The following is a 20836-nucleotide window of genomic DNA, read 5'->3' on the forward strand; positions in this document are numbered from 1 at the left end:
CAGCCCCGTGTCAGCCGGTGAAATAGTGTCAGAGAATCATGCCAAGACTGCAAAGCTACAACAGAAAACAAAAGGTGATCAGAAGAAAAACACATGCTATGGAAAAATAGATTTAATTATGATATCTCATCAATGAAAATTAGATTTAACAACAGGTAAGTATGGGTGGAACAACACACACCCAACATTATAAAGACACAATGAAAATGTAAACTTAATCTAAGAACAAAGTAGAATGACAAAAATATAATACAATTAGGGGTGGAATAAAGGGCCCCTACAACTTTTTGGTATAAACAGTAAATATAAACTTAAATCTAAGAACAATGAGATATATTCAAAACTAGGAATTGAGGTATATGAAGCAAAATAAAAACCGCTTCAGTACTTCTATCTTAATCTAAATCCACAGCATATCAAAACCAATCAACAAGACAAACAATAACCAGGTAATACTAGTATCGATTATGAGGAGCAAGGCAGTGAGGCATGATTGATCCAGAAAGGCAGGCAGAGAAATAAATGAGGCAGGCGGGGGGGGGGAAAGGAAAAGGATTAAGGACAATTAAGGTGGGGAGATGACACTCCCCACAGCCACTGTAGAAAATTTCAGAGCTTTGAGTGATTTTAAATAGTGGCGCTTAAACACTAGAGGTGATTTCCATCCCGTATACTTGATAAGTTCAGCAAAATCCATATTATGGAAATAATTAGTAGAGGTAGCTACTGCACGGATATCATGAACCTTTGGGACTGAATCCGGGTTAGCTTGTTTAATAAAATACAGAATTTGCTGTCTTATAGCGTTCAACGAAAGAGTTCCACCTTTTTCCCTGATAAAAAGAGGACCCGACTTATACTGTGGAGTTCTTTGTAGGTAAGACTTTAAGGTATATACTGGACATAAGGACTGGTCCTGAGGAAGAGGCACCATCTTCCAGGGGACCACCTGTCCTGAGGGTCTTCATTCTTAGCTAGGAACCTATGATCAGGGAAAGGAGGACTTCTCCCGGACGGGAGGAAATCAACATGATCATCACCTCTAGCGAGGGCCGATAGCTCTGAAATTCTGGCACCTGAAGCCAAGCTAATCAGAAACAAGGTTTTCCTTAACAGATCCAGATACGAGCATTGTGAGTTATCAATGTCAGTGGCTAATTTCAAAACATCGTTGAGGAACCAGGTAATGGAATGTGGGCGTGTTACTGGCCTCAAACGGGCGCATGCTCTAGGGATGGAGGAGAAGTATGAATCTGTAAGGTCGATTTTGAAACCATACAAAAATACCTTCTTTAGGGCTGATTTAGCTGTAGTAATAGTGGCCGGGGCAAGGCCTTTTTCAAACAATGACCTAAAGAAAGTAACCGCTAGGTTAGTAGTCATAGTTTGAGCTCCAGATGCCTTCAAAAAGGATGCCAGTTTTTTGACTGCTGAATCATACTGTCTGAGAGTAGAATCTCTCCTATCAGATTCTAGAAACAGAGTGTTGACGGGGTCAATGTTTGCTCCCTTCTTTGCAGCAAACTTTATAAAGTCCATAAAACCAGGGCATTCTGAATTCTTAAGGAAGCTGACACAGTCTTGGTTTGTACTACTTGGGTCAGTCTGGGTTTGGGTATCTGATGACACCGCAACTTGAGTTCCTGGAGCAGAGGGAACCAGTTGCTCTTCGGCCAATAGAGAGCTACCAGAGCTAGTTGGCCGTTGAATGACCTGAGTTTGTGCAGTACTTTCAACAACATGTTTATTGGGGGAAACAAGTAGATCCTCTTCCAACAGTTCCAATCTATGGACATCGCATCCGTGGCGAAGGCCTGGGGGTCCAGGTTGGGAGCCACCTAACAGGGAAGCTTGTGATTGTTCTCCGTGGCGAACAGATTCACTTGGAGTCCCGGAACCCGGCGGCGAATCCAATTGAACGACTCCCCGTCCAGAGACCACTCCGTCTCCAACGGAGTAGTCCTGGACAGGGAGTCCGCCACCACGTTCCGCACCCCCGCTAGGTGGGTGGCTGACAAATGCCAGCCGTGCTTGTTCGCCAAGGAGAAGATAGCTACCATCACCTGGTTTATGCAACCTGATTTGGAGCCGCCCCTGTTGATGCAATGAACCACCACGGCGCTGTCCAACACCAGCCTGATGTGAATCTGGCGGCGTGGGGCTTTTCTTGAGAGTTAGAAACACTGCCATAGCTTCCAAGGTGTTTATATGAAACTGTTGGAACATTGTAGACCATGTCCCTTGAACTTTTGTTTTGGTGAGTACCCTCCCAGCCGCTTAATGAAGCGTCCGTGTGGATTACCAACGCCGAGGGGAAATTGGAGTGGAACCGACCCGACAGGCCACTGGCTGTGGACCATGGCGGAGCCTTGTTTTCAAGATTCGCGGGACTGAAGAGACCCTGTCTCTGAGCCTGACATTGGCTCGTCTCCGCCACACTCTGTTTATATCTTTTAGTTTCGCTTTCAAGAGCAGGTCTGTCACTGAGGCGAACTGAAGGGAGCCGAGAATTCTCTCTTGAGACCAGCGGGATGCTGCTTTGTCCTTCAAAAATTTCCTGGTAGCGGCGGAAATCTCCTTCCGCTTGGACGGCGGGAGAGACATCCCGTACGAGGTCAGGTCCCACTGGAGACCTAGCCACTGAAACCGGGATTCCGGAGTCAGGCGGGACTTCTCCCTGTTCAACTGAAAGCCTAACGACTCCAGGAACTTGATCACTATGGCCGTAGCCTTTCGGCACTCCTGAACTGTTGGAGCCCAGATTATCCAGTCGTCCAGGTAAGCCGCCAGGGAGATCCCCGGGACGCAGTTGCTGAACGACTGTTTCCGCCTGTTTCGTAAAAATTCTGGGGCTACATTGAGTCCGAAAGGCATGACTCTGAAGGAGTAGGCTTGTTTCCGAGTTTGAAACCCAGGAAGGAGAGAAGTTCCGCGCAACTGGGATGTGATAGTAAGCGTCTGAAAGATCGATAGAGGTGGTGACGGCTCCACGCGTTAGTAGAGTCCGTACTTGAGCTACCGTAAGCATGCGAAACTTGTCGCATCTTATGTAGCGATTTAGACGTGACAGATCCAGAATCACTCTTTGTTGATCGGAATCTTTCTTTGGAACAGTGAACAACCTGCCTTGAAATTTGAGGTGCCTCACTTCCTTTATTGCTCTCTTGTTGAGAAGCTCCGTCACAAAATCCTGTAGGGTTTTGGAGGGGGGTTGGTAAAACTTGGTCAAGGGAGGGAGATCCTTGATCCAGCTCCAGCCCAGACCTTTGGACACAATACTGTGTGCCCAGGGACTGAAGGACCACTGGTCTCTGAACCAGTAAAGGCGACCACCTACCTGACTGGTCTCAGTGGGAGGAAGAAGGTTTGTTTCCTCTACCACGGCTTGATTTTCCCCGGGAGGCGGATCCAGCTCTGCCTCTGTATGGGGCTCGACCTCTGCCCCCCCTTGCGCTTCTATTAAGGCCGTGAAAGACCCCACGGCCCTCATAGGTGGAATTGTACGCTGGAGAGGAGACGTACGATGGTGCAGCAAGGGGTTGGGCTGGTTGAACCAGCACGTATTGATGGAGTTGAGCCTTGGAGGTGGAGGGTTGGCCCACCGCCGAGACTGGGACAGCCTGAACCATTGTCTAGGGATGAGGCCTCCTGTGCCTCCTGAACTGTTTCCCCGACTTACCCTGGGAGCTGCCAGCTTCGGGGGTTTTCCGCTTGAAGGCGGAGATACCCCAACGAGCGCGTAGGCTTTGATTAGCCCTGGTAGCCTCGCTCAGGACTTGTGAGACTTCGTTCTCTGGGAAGAGATTAATCCCCCAGATGGGACTCTTCATGAGCTTGTTAGGCTCATGACGAATGGTGGCATCCGCGAAAATGAATTTGCGGCACTCCAACTTCGCCACCATGAAGTCATACAGGTCTGACTGAAAACCTGCTAACAGGGATTTAGCCAGAACCTGAAACAGCTGCTCGTCTACACAGGAGACGGCGACCGCTTCTGACAGACACAAGGAATTCAAGGACCGGCTTAGTCTAGTCCTTGCCTCAAACTCCGCCTTCAGGAGAGCTTCCGGGAGTTTGGGAAGCTGCTCGCTGAACTGAGAGGACGCACAGAAAGCATCCAACTTACCCACTGTAAAAGTGGACGGGGTGTCCCTCCAGAACTCCTCACCTCCCGGGAATATCAGGTATGTGGAGTCCGTCTCCCTGAGCTGAGGCAAGGGTTTGCCTTCGAAGCAAGCCTGAGCCGTCGCCAAAGCAACCTTGTTCAGGCAGGGAGTGGGCAACTTATCTCCCAGGGAAAACTTTGTGTAGTTGCCCTTAAACGGAGTGAGTTTCGTATTCTCTGCCTGCCACTCCGTAAGAGTGCGCAGCAGAGCAGATTGGGCCTGGTCCCTAGGGAAGATCACCGTCTCCTTAGGGACCTTGTCTGATCGTACCCAGGCTTCCTCCGTCAGCCTAACGAAGCCTGGGTAGGGGGGCAAGAGGTCAGGGGGGAAGAACTCCAACTCCTCCAGACGTCTCGTGCCCAGACCCTCGATAGTCAGGGTATCCTCGTGGCGAATGGCACGAAGAGCAAAACGCCACGGGTTTCCTACATCAAAAGGAGGGAGGGAGGCAGTATCAGGGATCTGGCAACTAGGTCCGGCACCGCCGGAGCACGCCATATCGGCAATAAGATTCTCCTGACTGCAACCTCTCCGCAAGCTTAGAAAGCTTAGAGTCGACCTCCGAAGAGAACTTAGCAAGCAACATCCCGGCAAACGCCTCAGGGTCAAAGGGAGGCTGGCGAGGAGGGCTGGGTCTGGCCGCCCTCTTACTTGCTCCTTTGCCCGAGGTTCCTGATTTGCTCCCGGAGGCCAAAGGTACGGCAACCTTTGCCTTCGATGGGGGGAAAGGGGATGCCTTGTGGGAAGACGAGGACTTGAAGCCCTTCGCCTTCCACGACGCCTTCAACTTGGGGACAGTAGATGGAGCGCTGTCCCTCAAGATAGAAGACTTAGAGAAGCCCTGAAAAGAAGAGGTAGAGGATGAAGGGGAATCAAAGAGGGCGCCCGCCCCCGCTGCCTCACTTACCTCACCACCTACCTGGTCCTGCTCAGTATTCATGGGCTCCAGGTTCAAGTCCAGAGCGGCGACGTCCTCCGAAACCTCCGCATAAAGAGTGTCATCTAGGAGTGGCTGGGTCACGACCGGATCTGCTCGATGATGGGTGCGGCCACGTCAGCTGGTACGGCCGCAGCGATCCGGGCTCCGGGGTAGAGCAGATCTCTCCATTTCTCGTCGAGGACGTATGGTTTCCCCGACGGGACGTTTCTCCCAAACCCAGCCACCCAGGCGGAGAGACTCAAGGGACTCCTTCTTGGAGGACTCGTCCGGCCTGAAGGGGAGCAGGGAATCAAGGAGGCTAATAAATACCGTAAATAATATAAGCGTTAAAACACAAAATATAGCAACACAGTAAGCTGTAACTAACATGAAGATGGAAAGCAAGCAGCTTACCGACTCGTCCTGGATGCACCCGCAAAGAGCAAAGCACACCTCGCAGCCCTCCGGGTGCCAGATGATCAAGTCATCAAGCCGGACCGCACAGCCAGCGTGGGTCCGACACACCACGTGCCCGTAGGGTTGGTGGAGGGTAGCAGTACACCCGGGCTCCTCACAACGAACAGTCTGTAAGTGTAAACAGTAAATGAGCTTACCTTCCTAAGAAACTTAAACTAAGCAGGCAAGGGTATTTCAACTGTACCACCGGAGTACTCCGGTGGAATGAAAAAACCCCGTCAGAGACGGGCCTACTAGAAAAGTAACTTAAAATTAAGGTAAGCAGGAAACCCCCACGACTGCCGGAATACTCCGGCGGAACGAGGGAGCCGAATCAACGGGACCTTCTTCGCAAGGGGTGCCGGGAACAGGACGGCGGAACCCAAGGGTAAGATCACCGGACTTTATAACCATAACAGAAATAAATAAATATATATCCGACGGCGGGGTGAGCCGCCGGGAAAAATATAAAAACACATATCCGCCGGCGGAGTGAGCCGCTCGGGAAAAATATAAATGCATACATATATAGAGGATGGTAACATAATCGGTTAACAAGATATACAAATCCACATTCCCCGGAGTCCGGTACCACCCACTCCGGGGATCTCAAGCCTCTACCGCTAGAGAACAAAAGAAGGGTGAGGCTACCAAACACCACAATCCACCAGGGCAGGTGTAAGTGCCGGTCAACCCAACTAGAGTATCTCGAACGCCGGAGCGAACACGGGACAAGGCTGAGAAGATAAACCCTGAGAAAGATTGAAAACCTGCTCGATCCTAGGAGAGCGGGTTAACAAAGCACGGGGCTCAGCAAAATGCCACCTGGGACCAGCCCTGGGAGGGAGCGAATCCCTCCACCAGGAAAGATCCCACAACTCGGAGTGGAAGTTGGACACCGACATCACCCGCACGAGAAGATGACAAAGAGCTGGACCAGAGTAAACAGAGTAGGGGGGTGTTGGTGGGACAGGGAAGGGAGTAGGCCAGAGCAGAGGAAAACAGGAGACTGGGGAAGAGGCTCACCCACTCGACTGCATGACACCAGCTGGGGAAATCATGGCCTACTCCGAAGGAAAGGGAAGGGAAAAAACGACTAAGACCTCCATACTCTCACCCCACACATAGACGTAGCCTATGACATAGAATAAAGGGGGGAGAAGGAAAGGGGGGAACGAGGGAGCAACAGGGAGAGAAATTCCCGAGTCGAAGACCAGCCAGAGCCGAACGTAAGGGAATGCTATAAAAGCATGGAGGAGACACACCCACAGAAAAAACCTCAACCCCTCCATAAAGGAGAGGGAAGAAAGTAGGGTCTCACTCCGCCACCCAAACAACGGTCAGAGGAAGGCACTACAACAGAAACTCCCTCCACCTGCTGACCCTCTCCTCTCGCCTAACCTAACTCAGGTGAAAGGGAGAGCAGGAGGTCAAAGGCACAATAAAAAGCCTACCATACACTAGGCTACAATAATTAAGATAACCAAAATAAATCACCATCATATGTGCAAAAATAATAAAATAAAATAAAATAATTTTGTGCTTGTGCTAGGCGCATAGCCTAACCGAGGGAGGCAACAGGGTGAGCCTGACGTCCCCACGGAACTAGACAATTGAAAAGTTAACAACATGGTGTCGAGCACTAGCAAAATAATAATAAAATAATTATAATTATAAAGCTAAAACTGTCCAAGAGGAAACATCCTGGGGAGTCACCTAAGCGGGAAGATGACGGGAACCCGATGCGGGAACCCCGAAGATACGGATCAAAAACATTATCGTTAGAGAGACCCCGAAACAACCCAGCTTAGGAAAAGCCACCAGGATGAATCCTAGGGGAATAAAGATAAGACATGAGCCGACAAGGAAAAACCCAAACAGAACAAGCTGGACGGGTAAACCTCGCGGACAACATGGCTGGCTGGGGGACGCCGTAGCGTCATAACAAAGCCACGTATAATTAAAATTACGGGCTAAGACAGCCAAACTTATCATAAAAACCCCACAATAAGATGTTACTTAACTTGGAAACGGTAAAGCTGCTCGACGACATGCTTGCAGATGAAATTAAAGGCAAAACACAAGCCAAACAGAAACAACAAAATGCAAGATCAAGTGCTAGAAATGGAATGAGTTCAGATGGCGCTGGAGTCGCCGCTGGCGGGCGGGTGAGCGTGGGCGCTGGTATGGCACCTTGCTCTTCCCGGGGATCTTGACATGGGGATGTCTATCGAGCCTGGCTCTGTGGTTGTGATCCTTCACTCACCCTTGGTTATACCGACATCTTCATTAGGAGATGCTCGATCTGGGGGTAATAACTCCAGCATTCCTGAAAGCTTTTTCTCTGGTATATTTAGCAATATTTATACCTAGAAATTCGTGTTAGTATGGAATTTCACCGGCTGACACGGGGCTGAACTCAGAAATAGATTGGTGGAATGGGGGAGAGAGTCACACACTATATTCTTAAGTCAACCATTTATTTCTTTTTTTAAGGGTAATGTATTAAGCTCTCTCTCTCTCTCTCTCTCTCTCTCTCTCTCTCTCTCTCTCTCTCTCTCTCTCTCTCTCTCTCTCTCTCTCCATAATACTGTAATTCATAAATAATATAACTTGACATTTCAAGGACTCTCTCTCTCTCTCTCTCTCTCTCTCTCTCTCTCTCTCTCTCTCTCTCTCTCTCTCTCTCTCTCTCTAATTCTCTCTTGACATTTCAAGTTCTCTCTCTCTCTCTCTCTCTCTCTCGTTATTCTCTCAGTCTCCGTAATAACTGATAAATAATTTCACTCTCTTAAGTAAGGACAACCCTTGAACCAGGCGATTCTTTACCGTTCGTGTTGGCTCTCTCTCTCTCTCTCTCTCTCTCTCTCTCTCTCTCTCTCTCTCTCTCTCTCTCTCTCTCTCTCTCTCTCTCTCTCTCTCTCTCATAGTTAGCGCTCACACATTTTTACAACTTATTAATTCTCTGTACATCTTTACCTGTACAGTAGATAGTTTAAATTGATCTAATTTGACCTGTATCGTCTACGAAGTTTAAATGCACTAGTGTTGCAAATACGTTCTAAAACATAGAGACATAATAACTAAGAGTTGTATTAGTCAAAATATAAAACATTGTTTGTTCATGAAAAAGCATTTCAGAACAAAGAGAAAGAGACGCAGAATAAAAAAGTTGCTAAAAAGAGGTTGAGATGATTCTAAAAATAGATCGGTTGGAAGGGGAGAGAGAGAGAGAAATTCTCTTACAACTCTAAATTTTTATGTAAACCATTTATTTCTCTTTTTTAAGGCCAATGTATTAAGCTAACTTTTAAATGAAATTACAGTAACTTTAATTCCATTTAAAAGTTAACTTTATAATTTGGGAGCATGATTAGGGTCATATTTAGTGTTTAAACTTTAGAAATAAGCATTTATTAGCATTTTTAGAGACCATGCCAAACTTACGCGAAAATTCACCCTGCGCGAGGGGTTCTGGAACCTAACCTCGTGTAAGTTTGAAGTATGACTGTAATTCAAAAAAGTCCAAATTATGCAATATACACCGATGGATCTAAGTCACAATACGGAGTGGGATATACTGCAGTATCCCCAGACAAAAGATATCAGTTCTCTCTACTAGATAATGCCTCAGTATTTACAGCTGAATTATGTGCAATAGCATCAGCCATGAAAATAATTAAAGAAGCCTCATTTAATAATTTTGTGATTTATAGCGACTCCAGAAGCGCTATAGAATCCATTCAAAGCTGTAATAAAAAAATAAGTTTTCACTCCATAAATTGTATAATAATGGAAAAAATGTTGAAATATAGATCCCTGCCTATGTAGGGATTAAAGGAAATGAAGAGGCTGATAAAGCAGCTAAAGAAGCAGTTCACATGACAAGAGCAAATGTAAACATCCCTATTAGTGACTATAAAATATATAAAAACAATCATTGTAAGTAAATGGCAAAATAAATGGAATGAAGAACCTGAAAATAATAAATTAAAACAGATAAAATCCAGTGTTGGAAAATGGAGTTCGTCCTATCAGAGAGAGAGAGAGAGACAAGTAATTCTGACGCACCTTCAAATAGGCCATACTTGTTTGACACATGGACACTTAATGAACAGTCCATGTGGTTCTGCTCCTGAATGCCCAGATTGCAAAGTGTTGATAACAGTCAAACATGTATTGTGTGAATGTCCAAAATATAACCTGCAGCAGTTATAAAATTTGGGAAATAGACCAGTGAAGGAAATTTTGTCAGAATCTCCTACATTTTCAGTAATACCAATTTTAATGTTCATGAGGAACTGTGATTTAATTGATAAAATATAAAAAGTAAATAATGGAAATATGAAAGCCTTTAGATGTCTAATGACTTTTAAAAAACTAAACTTTGAAGTTTTACTTAATTTATTTTAAATTTTGATATACTTTTTTAGTGAGTACAGTATTCGCGGGGGATGCGTCCCACACTCCCCCCCCCCATAGGTCAAATCCGCGAATGCTTAAAACCCCTCTAAAAACACTTAGAACTTCCCATTTTGATAGCTTAAACCAAGAAAAACCCTGTAAAATTGCTTGTAACTGAGTATTTTAATAGTTTTATCACAAAAAGTGCATTTATTCATGAAAATTATATGAAAATACAGTAATTAGCGAATATTTCTCAGTGAAAAATACCGCAAATAGGCGAATTTTCCACGAATGATGGCTAGATATGTTCCACAGAGAAACCCGCGAATGCGTGAGTCCGCGAACCCTGAGAACGCGAATACGGGGGGTTTACTGTATATATGGAAACATGAGTGGTAAATGTATTTATTATGTGAGTGTGTTCCAGTATGAGAGCGTATGCTTTTGTGCAGTTTTTAATTTCATTTGCATTCATTCATCGCCATAGCGAATGACCTATTTGGTCCCAGTGCTAGGCTTCTAGCTTAGACCTGTCATCTCATCCAAATCCTTCTGCCCAGCCCTATGAGAGCTGATAGTCAGCTCAATGGTCTGGTTAAATTGGTTTAATAATAATAACAGATAGATAGAAAGGGAGAGTGGTTGATAGAAAGATACTCTCTCTCTCTCTCTCTCTCTCTCTCTCTCTCTCTCTCTCTCTCTCTCTCTCTCTCTCTCTCTCTCTCTCTCTGTGTTATTGGCTAGAAGGGTTAGAAGAAGGTACATATATGTTTTTAAGGGTTAAATGTTTAAGGTGATTTTGAAATGTTGTTAATAATATCATTTCAAAGATTAATACAGTATAGGATAATAGTTTAAGGTATATTTGATATATGCTAGTTTAAGGTATACATTTGGCATTTGAACTTTCAAGATAGGCAGTTACAAGCATTTTTAGAGAGGGTGTTAACTATTCATGGATTTTAACTATTGGGGAGTTTTGGTACACATCCCCTACGAATATGGGGGGTTTACAGTACAGAGCAGAGAAATTATTTCAGCATTAGATTAAAATTTATGTGTAGTAGGTCATTTTAAAGTTTAAGACAAATCGTCCAGTAGTTAATTTTTTGTCACCGTGTGACTGCATTAGATTCAACATTAAATTTTTGTTATTTCAGATTGATCCAGATTTGGTTTTGCCAACAATGAGAAGTGCTGTTGAGGAGCAGCTCAACCTAATTGCCCTAGGAAAAGCAGACTTCAATTCTGTTCTCCGTCACACACTTGAGATATTCCAATTAAAGTTCCATTATTTTGTCAAGAACATCCAGAATATGGATGAGCTTTTGAGGTCTCATTTTCTCCACTCTCTGCAAGTGGACGACCCCTGTCAAGGTTATTGTTAAAAGTTTTTGTTCTTAATTATTCAATCTCTTTTCGGAACAGTTACAGGGAAATTGAGCTCATATGCGATGCTTCGTGTTTTGATAATGGTTGAACTTCTAAGGTTTAGTTTTAAATGAAGGTGATAGCTGATAGGTGATAGTGTGGATAATGTATAATAGTACTGTACTTGCATTGGTGTTGATACAGTAATTGCAGGGAACTGAGAATAACTTACTGGAAATTAAATGAACATCTCATTTTAGATTTTAGTAAGATATGGTTGTTAGGGCAGGAATTAGATTATCTTGGGTTATTGCTTTCTTTCATTTGTTTATAAAACAATTCATATTGGAAAGATAGCCATTGACAAACGTCTGTTTTACTTAAGACCAATTTACTAAATATTATGCTGAATTGTTGAATGGATTTCCAAAAGACTATTTATTGGTTTTTGCTGTTTATTAGGTACCAGTTGGTATGTGATAATAAATACCTACTTTCTGTAGCCATTGTATGTAAACATTAAACACTGTAACTTTTTTTAACTTGAAATGAACAACTTAACAATACCAGAGACAATTACAGAGCTGATGGAAGCTGGCACAGTTTTGTTCCTTTCACAGTCCAGCTGCTTCTTAGAGGTTCATTGCTAAATCTTCCTTTAGGACTGTAACTGTGGTTGAGCCTTTTTTTTTTCAGTTTTTTAATACAAAAACTTAGGTATCTGGGAAAGACTGTGTACAATACAGTCTAATTATTTTTCATTTCTTACTAAAAGCCATGCAAAGCCAGAGTTATGTTGTAAAATACGAATAGATGATTACTAAACCCACAGTGCAAGAATATTTTAATACTTTATGGCCATTTAAAACAAACTGAAAGTCAGAGCCATTTTACTTGTTTTCTTTATTGTACTGTGTGGTAAAACTTTAAAATCATCTACAAACATTATAGATATTATTCTATACCTGATGTTCTGAAAAAAATACTGTAGAAGCAGGATTTATAATTTCATACACCAGTAAGTAGCTTACCAAGCAATTACATAGCTAATGTAGGTAGGTACCTTGTGCAGCAACTTTTTGAATTTAGCTGTAGCGCTTCTTTTGTTTTTATGTAGATGACAGCCCCACCTACCATCGGGAAAAACAGGAACAACCTAAACATCGCACCATTTGCAGCAGCTTTTTTGGATTTTCCCGTAGTTCGTTCGTATTCGGTGAAGTACAATTGTTTTGTTCTGGTTGTGCTCAGGCAGTTTATTTTTGGCAATTTTGATTATTTTTCAGTAGATTACTTAGAATTATGTCTGATTCTAGTAATTCGAGTAATTGCCATTGAAGCGAGTTGGGCTGCAAGAATAGCCTAACCAAAGCTTGTTATGATCCTCTTATAATCTGTGCTTTATGTAGGGGACAAGACCTGTAGAGTGTTCATCTTGGGAGAATAAACAGTGGAAGGTTCATAAGTCTCATTTAGATAAGTTAGAGAGAGATAGAAAGAGAAAAGCGACTTCTAGAGCTGAAAAACGCTCTCATAGTTTAGAGACTACACCAAAACCTAGTTTAGAAGTTATCCCTGTTACTCTCCCTTCTACTCCTATTCCTGCTGTTTCTCCTCCTTGCCTTCCTATTGAACAACCTTCTCCTCCCTTGCCTGGCTCCCATGCTTCCGATCCTAATGCCATTGCCAGTCTCGAGTCTAGATTTGATAAGAAACTTAAATCTAGTTGCAAGTACTGATGCTGATTTGGGGACTTCTCTTACAGTGCTTATGGAGAAAGTGTTTTCAGAGAAAGTGCAAAATGATAGAGCATTGCAAGTATAGACTGAGGTCCCAGTTCTGCTCCCCCAAACCTGGGAGAAGACATACCAAAGGTCCAAGGGAGGCTGATGGGCTTGCCCACAAATAGTTGCCCCCTCAGCCATACCTGTTGTTCACTCCCAGGTGTAAGCAAACAGCCACTGGAAAGGCTTGTCCAAGGATATCCATCCATTGTCCTCCAGTTCTTCAGACGACTACGGTGTGGACAGGAATTGCCACAAATGTTACCTGGACTCTTTCCGACCCCTTAAGCACCCTTCTGAGAACCTTGGTCGATGTCCAAATCCTCCGCCTGTTATGCAGTACAAGCAGACCCTGAGCAGTCCCAGACCATCTTGCAGTTACTCTGTGGATCCATCTGTTCCTGCCCCTGTCCATCAGCACCCACCTTTGTCTCCCTGGGACAGTTCGGAGACCTTCTCACCTGAGCGCCCGGCTTATGCTCCAGAACGCCCACATCTGGCTCCCAAGTGCCCAGCGCCTGCACTTAAGCACCTGACGCCCGCTTCTAAGCACCCCTCACCCCATCCTGAGTGCCTGGTTCCCACTCCTGAGGGCCCAGCGCCCGTTCCTGATCGCCCAGCACCCATCGCCTCGTTTGTCCTCTTCGAGGTTGCAGTCTCGACCTCCAGCACTGTCTCCTTCACCTTTGGACCCTGACAAACCTGCTCTGGCTTCTATTAAATGACAGTTACCCCCAGATTATGGACTTCCTGAAGAAAGCTCCTTCCGTTCCTAAGCCTGCTCAGGATGACCACCTGACTCCGATTTTCTCGGAAGAAGAGAGTGACCAAGAACCTGCTTCTCCTTTGGCATATGCTGCCCTACTGTGGTATTTGATGGCGAATTTTCCTTCCTTTTTTGCCCCAGCTGCCCTGTCCTTGCCTACCTCAACGTTCTTAATGAGGAACCAGCTGGATGACAGGACACACATCCCCAAGATGGTCCTTTCATACTCCTCTCATAAGTCATTTAAGGAGATGGGAGACTGGCTTTCCGCCAAAAGAGAGCAGAGTAAAGCGTCTTTCGCTTTTCCTCCTTCTTGTCTGATTTGCAGGAGGTACTTGTCCTTCGTGACCAGGGAAGCTCCTTTTTTTGGCAGTCGCTGCCTCCTCCCAAGGGGATTTCTCCGGCTGAATTGACTTGTCTCATCAATCATGTTTTCTTCAGCAGAACTGGATCATCTAGTGAAGGATATGTTCAAAGTTTTTGAAGTCCTCAGTTTCCTTGATTGGGTTGTGGGTGCGCTGGCCAAGAAAATTGAGGACCATCAAGATCTTGCTTCATATATTGCCTTGGACTGGCTTGGAATTCTGTCCTGTGTGGACAAAGCTGTTAGAGATGGTTCTCTAGAGCTTTCTGCCCTCGTTACTGGTACTCCTTTACTTCTAAGGGAGTTACCCAGACCCAAAAGTCAGCATTGATGTTCTCGCTCCTGGATAATAATCATCTCTTCCCTCAGGACACGGTGAAAGAGATAGCATTGGACTTGCGAAAGAAGATGAAGCGAGACTTGCTGACCCAGGCTTTTAGGTGTCCCAAGGGCTCGTCTCCTTTTCAAGCTAGGACCACCCCCCTCCAGCAACAGCCCTTTTATGGAGGGAGATCTCAGACACCATTTAGGTCCCCCACAAATGTCTGTTTTGTTTCCAGGACCATCAAGAAAAACTTCCAAGCCAGTACAGAAGAAGTGAGACAGAAGTGCTTCATGCACCTGTAGGAGCCAGACTTCTAGGGTTGTGGGATAAGTGGCTGATAAGAGGAGTGGAGCCCTGAATTATCAAGATTTTGAAGGAGGGCTACTTCATTCCTTTCTTGGAGAGCCCCCCCCCCTTTAGTCACCTCTCCCATCACATTGACAGCGTACTCGGTAGGCTCTGCGAGACATTCGGCCCTATTGGAGGAAGTCTCCTCCCTCATACAGAAAAGGGCCACAGAGGAGGTTCAGAACACCAGCTTGGAGGGGTTTACAAATGTCTCTTTGTGGTACCAAAGGTATTGGAGGGTTGGAGGCCAATCATCCATGTAAGTGCCCTTAGTCACTTTGTCTTGAAGACAAAGTTCAAGATGGAGACAAGCCAATCAGTACTGCATCCATTCACCAGGGCAACTGGATGGTAACCTTAGATATGCAAGATGCATATTTTCATATCCCAATTCATCTAAGTTCCAGAAAATATCTGAGGTTCGTCTTCCAAGACAAGGTTTACCAATTTTGGGCTCTTTGCTTTGGCCATTCCACAGCCCCTGAAGTGTTCACTCGAGTCCTCGCTCCTCTGTCGAAATGGCTCCACTTAGTAGGAATCAATGTCAGTCTTTACCTAGATGGCTGGCTTCTTTAATCCCCGTCGAAGGACAAGCACATGGAGGGCACACACACACACACACACACACAATTCTTCTTCTGACCCAGGAGCTGGGCCTTCTTATAAATCTCCAGAAGTCCCAGTTGAGCCTTCACAAGAAATCCTCTATCTGGGGATAACACTGAACTTTCAGGCTTTTCCGGCTTTTCTGTCCCCCAAGAGGATATCCAGCTGCCTTCAAACAGTCCAGGATTTCCTACCCCTATCGTTTTGTTGAGTGCAACAATGGATGAGCCTATTGGGGACACTGGCCTCCGTAGAGACGTTCATCAGATTACATATGAGAGTTCTTCAGTTTTACCTGAAGGCCAATTGGAACAGGAATACACAGCCAGACAGTCATGTTTTTCCAATCACCCCCGAGATACAATTGGACCTGCTGTGGTGGCTGTCAGAAGAAAGGCCGTCAGAAGGGAAGTTCCTTCATCCTCTGAACCCTGACCTAGACTTCTATTCCAATGCCTCAGACATAGGCTGGGGAGTCCTGCTAAACAATCAAGAGGTCTCTGGGACATGGACCCCAGAACAACAGGACTCACATATCAGTATAAGAAAGCTGAAGGCAGTTCAGCTAGGCCTTCAGAATTTTTCTCACCTGGTCCACAAATAGACAGTTGTGGTGCACGGGGACGGTACCACAGCCTTAGCTTACATTCGCAAGCAAGACCATACCCATTCCTTCTCTCTCTCTGCTAAATCGCAAGAGAATTACTAGCGTGGGCACACCAAAATTGAGTGACTCTTATCACCCTCTTTTTCCAGGGAAAGTTAAATGTGGTGGCAGATGAGCTGAGCTGTTAAAAGCAGGTCCATCCCACTGAGTGGACCCTGGATCCCCTGGTATGTCTAGACCTGTGGAAGTTGTGGGGCAAGCCAATGATGGACCTGTTTGCCACCTCCAGGAACCATCGGCTTCCTCTGTTTTGCTCACCAGGCCCAGATCCTTCTGCAGGGACCACGGACGCAAGTAATTCTAACACTGTCTCAGAATAGGCCATACTCGTCTGACACATGGACACTTAATGAGCAGCCCACGTGGCCCGGCTTACGAGTGCTCGGAATGCAAGGTGATAATATTATTCAGACGTGTTGTTTGAGTGTCCAAAGTATGACCAACAGCGACTGTCAACTTTTGGGAATGAATCAATGAAGGAAATTTTGTCAGAATCTTTTACATTTTTGGTCATTCCGATTTTGATGTTCATGATAAACTGTGATTTAATTAATAAAATATAAAAATAAGTAAATAATAAAAGCACAAAAACCCTTAAAGCATTTGTCGAATTTTAAAAAACAAAATTTTAAAATATTGCGTAACTTATTCTGAATTTTAATAAACCTTTTTGGTGTGTATGCGTGGAAGCACGAGTAAATGTATTTATTGTGTGTGTGTGTGTGTGTGCTCCAGTATGAGAGCATGTGCCTATGTGCAGTTTTTAATTTCATTTTAATTCACTCATCATAATGTTAAATGGCCTATTGGGTCCCAGTGCTTGGCCTTAAGGCCTAGACCTGTTATTTTATTCTAATCCTTTGGGCCAGCCCTATGAGAGCTGAAAGTTCAGCTCAGTTGTCTGGTTAAACTACTTTAATAATAATAAACACAGACACCATGCTACAAGATTGGTCGAATCTAGACCTGTATGCCTTCCCACCCTTCAGCATGATCAGTGAGGTTTTGAACAAGTTCCAGGCGCACCACAATATGACCATGACCCTCATATCCCGTTTTGGCCCCTGAGGGATTGGTTCACAGACATCCTACGGCCAGGGGCGGATTAACAGTACTTGGGGCCTGAGGCTACTTCACATCAGGGGCCCTTTTAACAGACATGTACACATTTATCATATTTTGTTTTAGCACATGTTTCAATATGAACAATATCAGTTAGTGTACTATCAATAAGTTTTACGTTTGAGTTACATTGAAACGATTGATCTATTATGCTGTATCATACTGTATAAAAAAAGAAAACTCCAGTACAAACTAACAACAGAAAAACAATGAAAATATTAAACTGAACAATTCATGTATTTGTATAATTCACATATGAGGCAAGTATTACCTAATCAGATGAAGGTAAGTAGTTACAGAAAATCAATCACATTAGATACATTTTATGAACTCTGGTCTCATGTTTCCATGAAAATACTAATATGCATTGTATATATTTCCATAAATTCAACATGAAAAAATGGAAAAATGAGTGTCCAATAAATGTCAACATGAAAAACGAGCAAACAAATGTCAACATGAAAATCCATGTTGTAAGTTAATGTCTACTTAGGGAACTTCACTTTCCTAGCTTTCTGGTTTGCAAAGTCTCTCACTACATCCTGAAAGTTTAACTTTCATAAAATACTGGTCTCTATATACATAAGTGACAGCATGTTTAGACGCTGTTCCTTCATTTTTGCTCGTGTTTCATTTTTTATCAGTTTAAGCTTTGAAAAGCTCCGCTCTCCAGTACAGTTTGACACCATGAGACACAAATACAGGCGATATGCTATTTCAACATTCGGAAAGACTTCTTTCAACCCGTGTTGCAAGAGCATTCGATATACAATCAATTCAGTGCTACATTCTTGGTTTTCATTTTTGTTACGGAAATCATTGATATTTGCTGCAGCATAGGATGCAAAGTGAATCATTTCATCACTGAAGCTGGTCTCAATGTCAGAAGGATAATGATTAACTAACAAATCACAATGATGTTTAAGTGAATTCCTGTCCATTGTCATCACTTTAGACAAGAAACCAAATTTTGAGCTGATATCCTTATAAGCTGAAGCACGATATACTAGTGCAGTATTCAAGTGATCAATAATTCTTAAAAAGACCTCTACTCGAAATTTCTCCTTTCCGGACATTCTTGTTTCTTCACCTGAGCTCTCATCAAATTGTTTCTTCCGCTTCTGTTTCCTGCGGGTTTCCTCCTCATAAGTGTTAGTTTCACTAAGCTCTTTACCTTGTTCTTCAAAATCATCAAATTCTGAGCGTAGTGAAGAAACGAAATCCTGGAGAGAATTTAGGAGACTAACTGCATTATTCAGGTCAAGTGTAGCACACTGAAGAGCTTTGCTTGTGTTGTTAAATCTTTGCAGAACAGTGTCCCACAGTGTTATGAGGATGCCAGTTTCTAGTTTGTGAAACTCATTTGATAATCCCTTTGCCTCTTGTCTAGTGATTTGTTTCTCTTCTGGGTCACCTGTGATCTGTTCTAGAGCATACAGAACCCTCTTAAACCCTTTCCGCAGAGCACTGGTTGCATCAGCATGACATGACCAACGCATATCTGACAGTTTTTGGGCACTGGTGCCTGTTTGTCTAATGCACTAACAAGTATGCTCCAGCGATGAGTAGATGCAGCAAAAACGTGTACACTCTCTGGACTACATCAAAAAACTGAACAGTGAGAGGACAGCAATCAACAGCATTTGCTCCCACTAAGTTTAAAGAATGAGCAAAGCGGGGGTATGTATGCAGCAAGAGGTTCACTGAAAGAATGTGAGCCTGTACGCCATTGTATGTACCAGACATGTTTGATGCATTGTCGTAAGACTGACCACGGCAGTCACTGATGTCTATTTTGTTGGTCCTCAAGAAATCTAGAAGTGCAGTGGCCAGTCCTTTCCCTGTGTGTGTATTAATATCGATGAAAGAAAGGAATCTTTCAACAGGACCATCTTCCTTTACATAACGAACAACTATTGACAGTTGATCAACATGAGATATATCTGGTGTAGAGTCAATGCAAATACTGTAATACTTGACCATTTTCAGTTCCTGAACAATTACAGAAGTACTTTTTGCCCATGACACAGATCAATTCATCACATATTGTAGAAGACAAATAAGACTTCATACCATAACCTGGGTTACCATATTTCTCAATGTGGGTGGCCAGAAAACTGTCATATTTACCTACTAGCTCAAGTATTCCCATATAATTGCCATTTGCTGGTGATCCGAACATTTCTTCTTGTCCTCTAAAGGGCAAACCTCTCTCAGCCAAAAATTTGCTGGCGTCTACCGAACGTTGAAGAACTGATAGCCAATAATTTGTTTCACTTACCAACAACTTTTCATTCATTGCATCAACACAACCCACCAGACTTGATCGCTGTTTAAAAGCCACACAAGCCAACAGGTGTGTCTGACTCTTTTCATGATTGTCAATGGCACGCTTTACATTCTTCCAGTCATTAAAGCCACAGGAAAATTCGCTAGCCTCAGTTGATAACAGTTTACATGTAAAGCAGTACACTTTACCTGTTGTTGGAGAGTAGCATAACCAAGTTCGAACTGATTTTTCACCAGTAAGAGTATGTATAATGACAGTGAATAAAGCAGCTGTACAGTAACGAAATTGATCAGCATATGAACGTTTGGACCTGGCAAAATCATCATCTTTATGCTGACAGTCCACACTACCTACACTAATAAAATGTGCTTGCATATCTGATGAGACCTCTTTCCATAATCCTAAATCTGTCTCATAAAGACCTGAGGATGTATTTCCATTACTATCTATAGTCAGTGAAGCTTCCTCATGGCCATATGACTGTTTTTTTACGTCATCACTATCATGTTGATTGTGAAGCTGAGCTTCTTGATGCTCTACTGGCACGGATATCTTTTCTATTTCAGCTGAAGAAGAAGATGCAGCAGATTCTGATACAGACTGAGTGAAAAATGTCTCTATCCGTGCTGTTTGTTTGGTTATATTTTCCTCTTTAAGTTTTCTCTCAGCTGCTTTCTTTCGCTTAACTGCCCCACTTTCATACTTTCTAAGAGACATCTCTGGGTTCTGGAAACAAACAAACAATAAAATGTAATTATCACAAACTATGACAAAAATGCAGGCAAATCAAACTATCCCATATTGCTATGGTTGAGGGCCCAGGAAAGGAGGGTGATTTCAAATATATCTCTCCTTCCTTGCGAAACACACAAATATAAATCAGTACTGGCGTAAAATCAGTACTCCCTTACCATTTAGAGGCGAAAACAAACATCTATCAATTCAATTCAATTCATTTTGATGCCTGCTCCTAGGAGCTCCCACTAGGGGATGGCCACAGCAGAAGAGCTTCCACCTCTCTCTAGCTTGACCATTAGGTCATAATGGAACGAAAAATAGTGTTCATTATCTCTAATACAGTGGTTCTTACCTTTTTTCAGTGCCCGTTCCCCATCCGAACCAATCCAGACCTGGATGTTATAACCACTATAAAATATAAATATTTATATTTTATATTTTTATATTTATATTTTATAACTATTAGACAAAAATTGAAACTTAGGAGGAGCAGCTGCTAGGCAAAAA

The 20836-nt window shown here is 43.8% G+C and overlaps 1 protein-coding gene across 1 annotated transcript in view; it reads left to right on the plus strand.

Moving 5' to 3' along the window:
* Top3beta (topoisomerase 3-beta) overlaps nucleotides 1-20836 on the plus strand; it is a 306736-nt gene that overhangs the window by 191195 nt on the left and 94705 nt on the right. Inside the window, 2 exon segments of the mRNA XM_067110195.1 lie at nucleotides 11109-11271; nucleotides 11274-11325. Of these exon segments, the coding sequence (XP_066966296.1) occupies nucleotides 11109-11271; nucleotides 11274-11325 (215 nt within the window).

The sequence above is a fragment of the Macrobrachium rosenbergii genome, chromosome 10 (assembly GCF_040412425.1).
Source record: "Macrobrachium rosenbergii isolate ZJJX-2024 chromosome 10, ASM4041242v1, whole genome shotgun sequence".
Classification (NCBI taxonomy): domain Eukaryota; kingdom Metazoa; phylum Arthropoda; class Malacostraca; order Decapoda; family Palaemonidae; genus Macrobrachium; species Macrobrachium rosenbergii.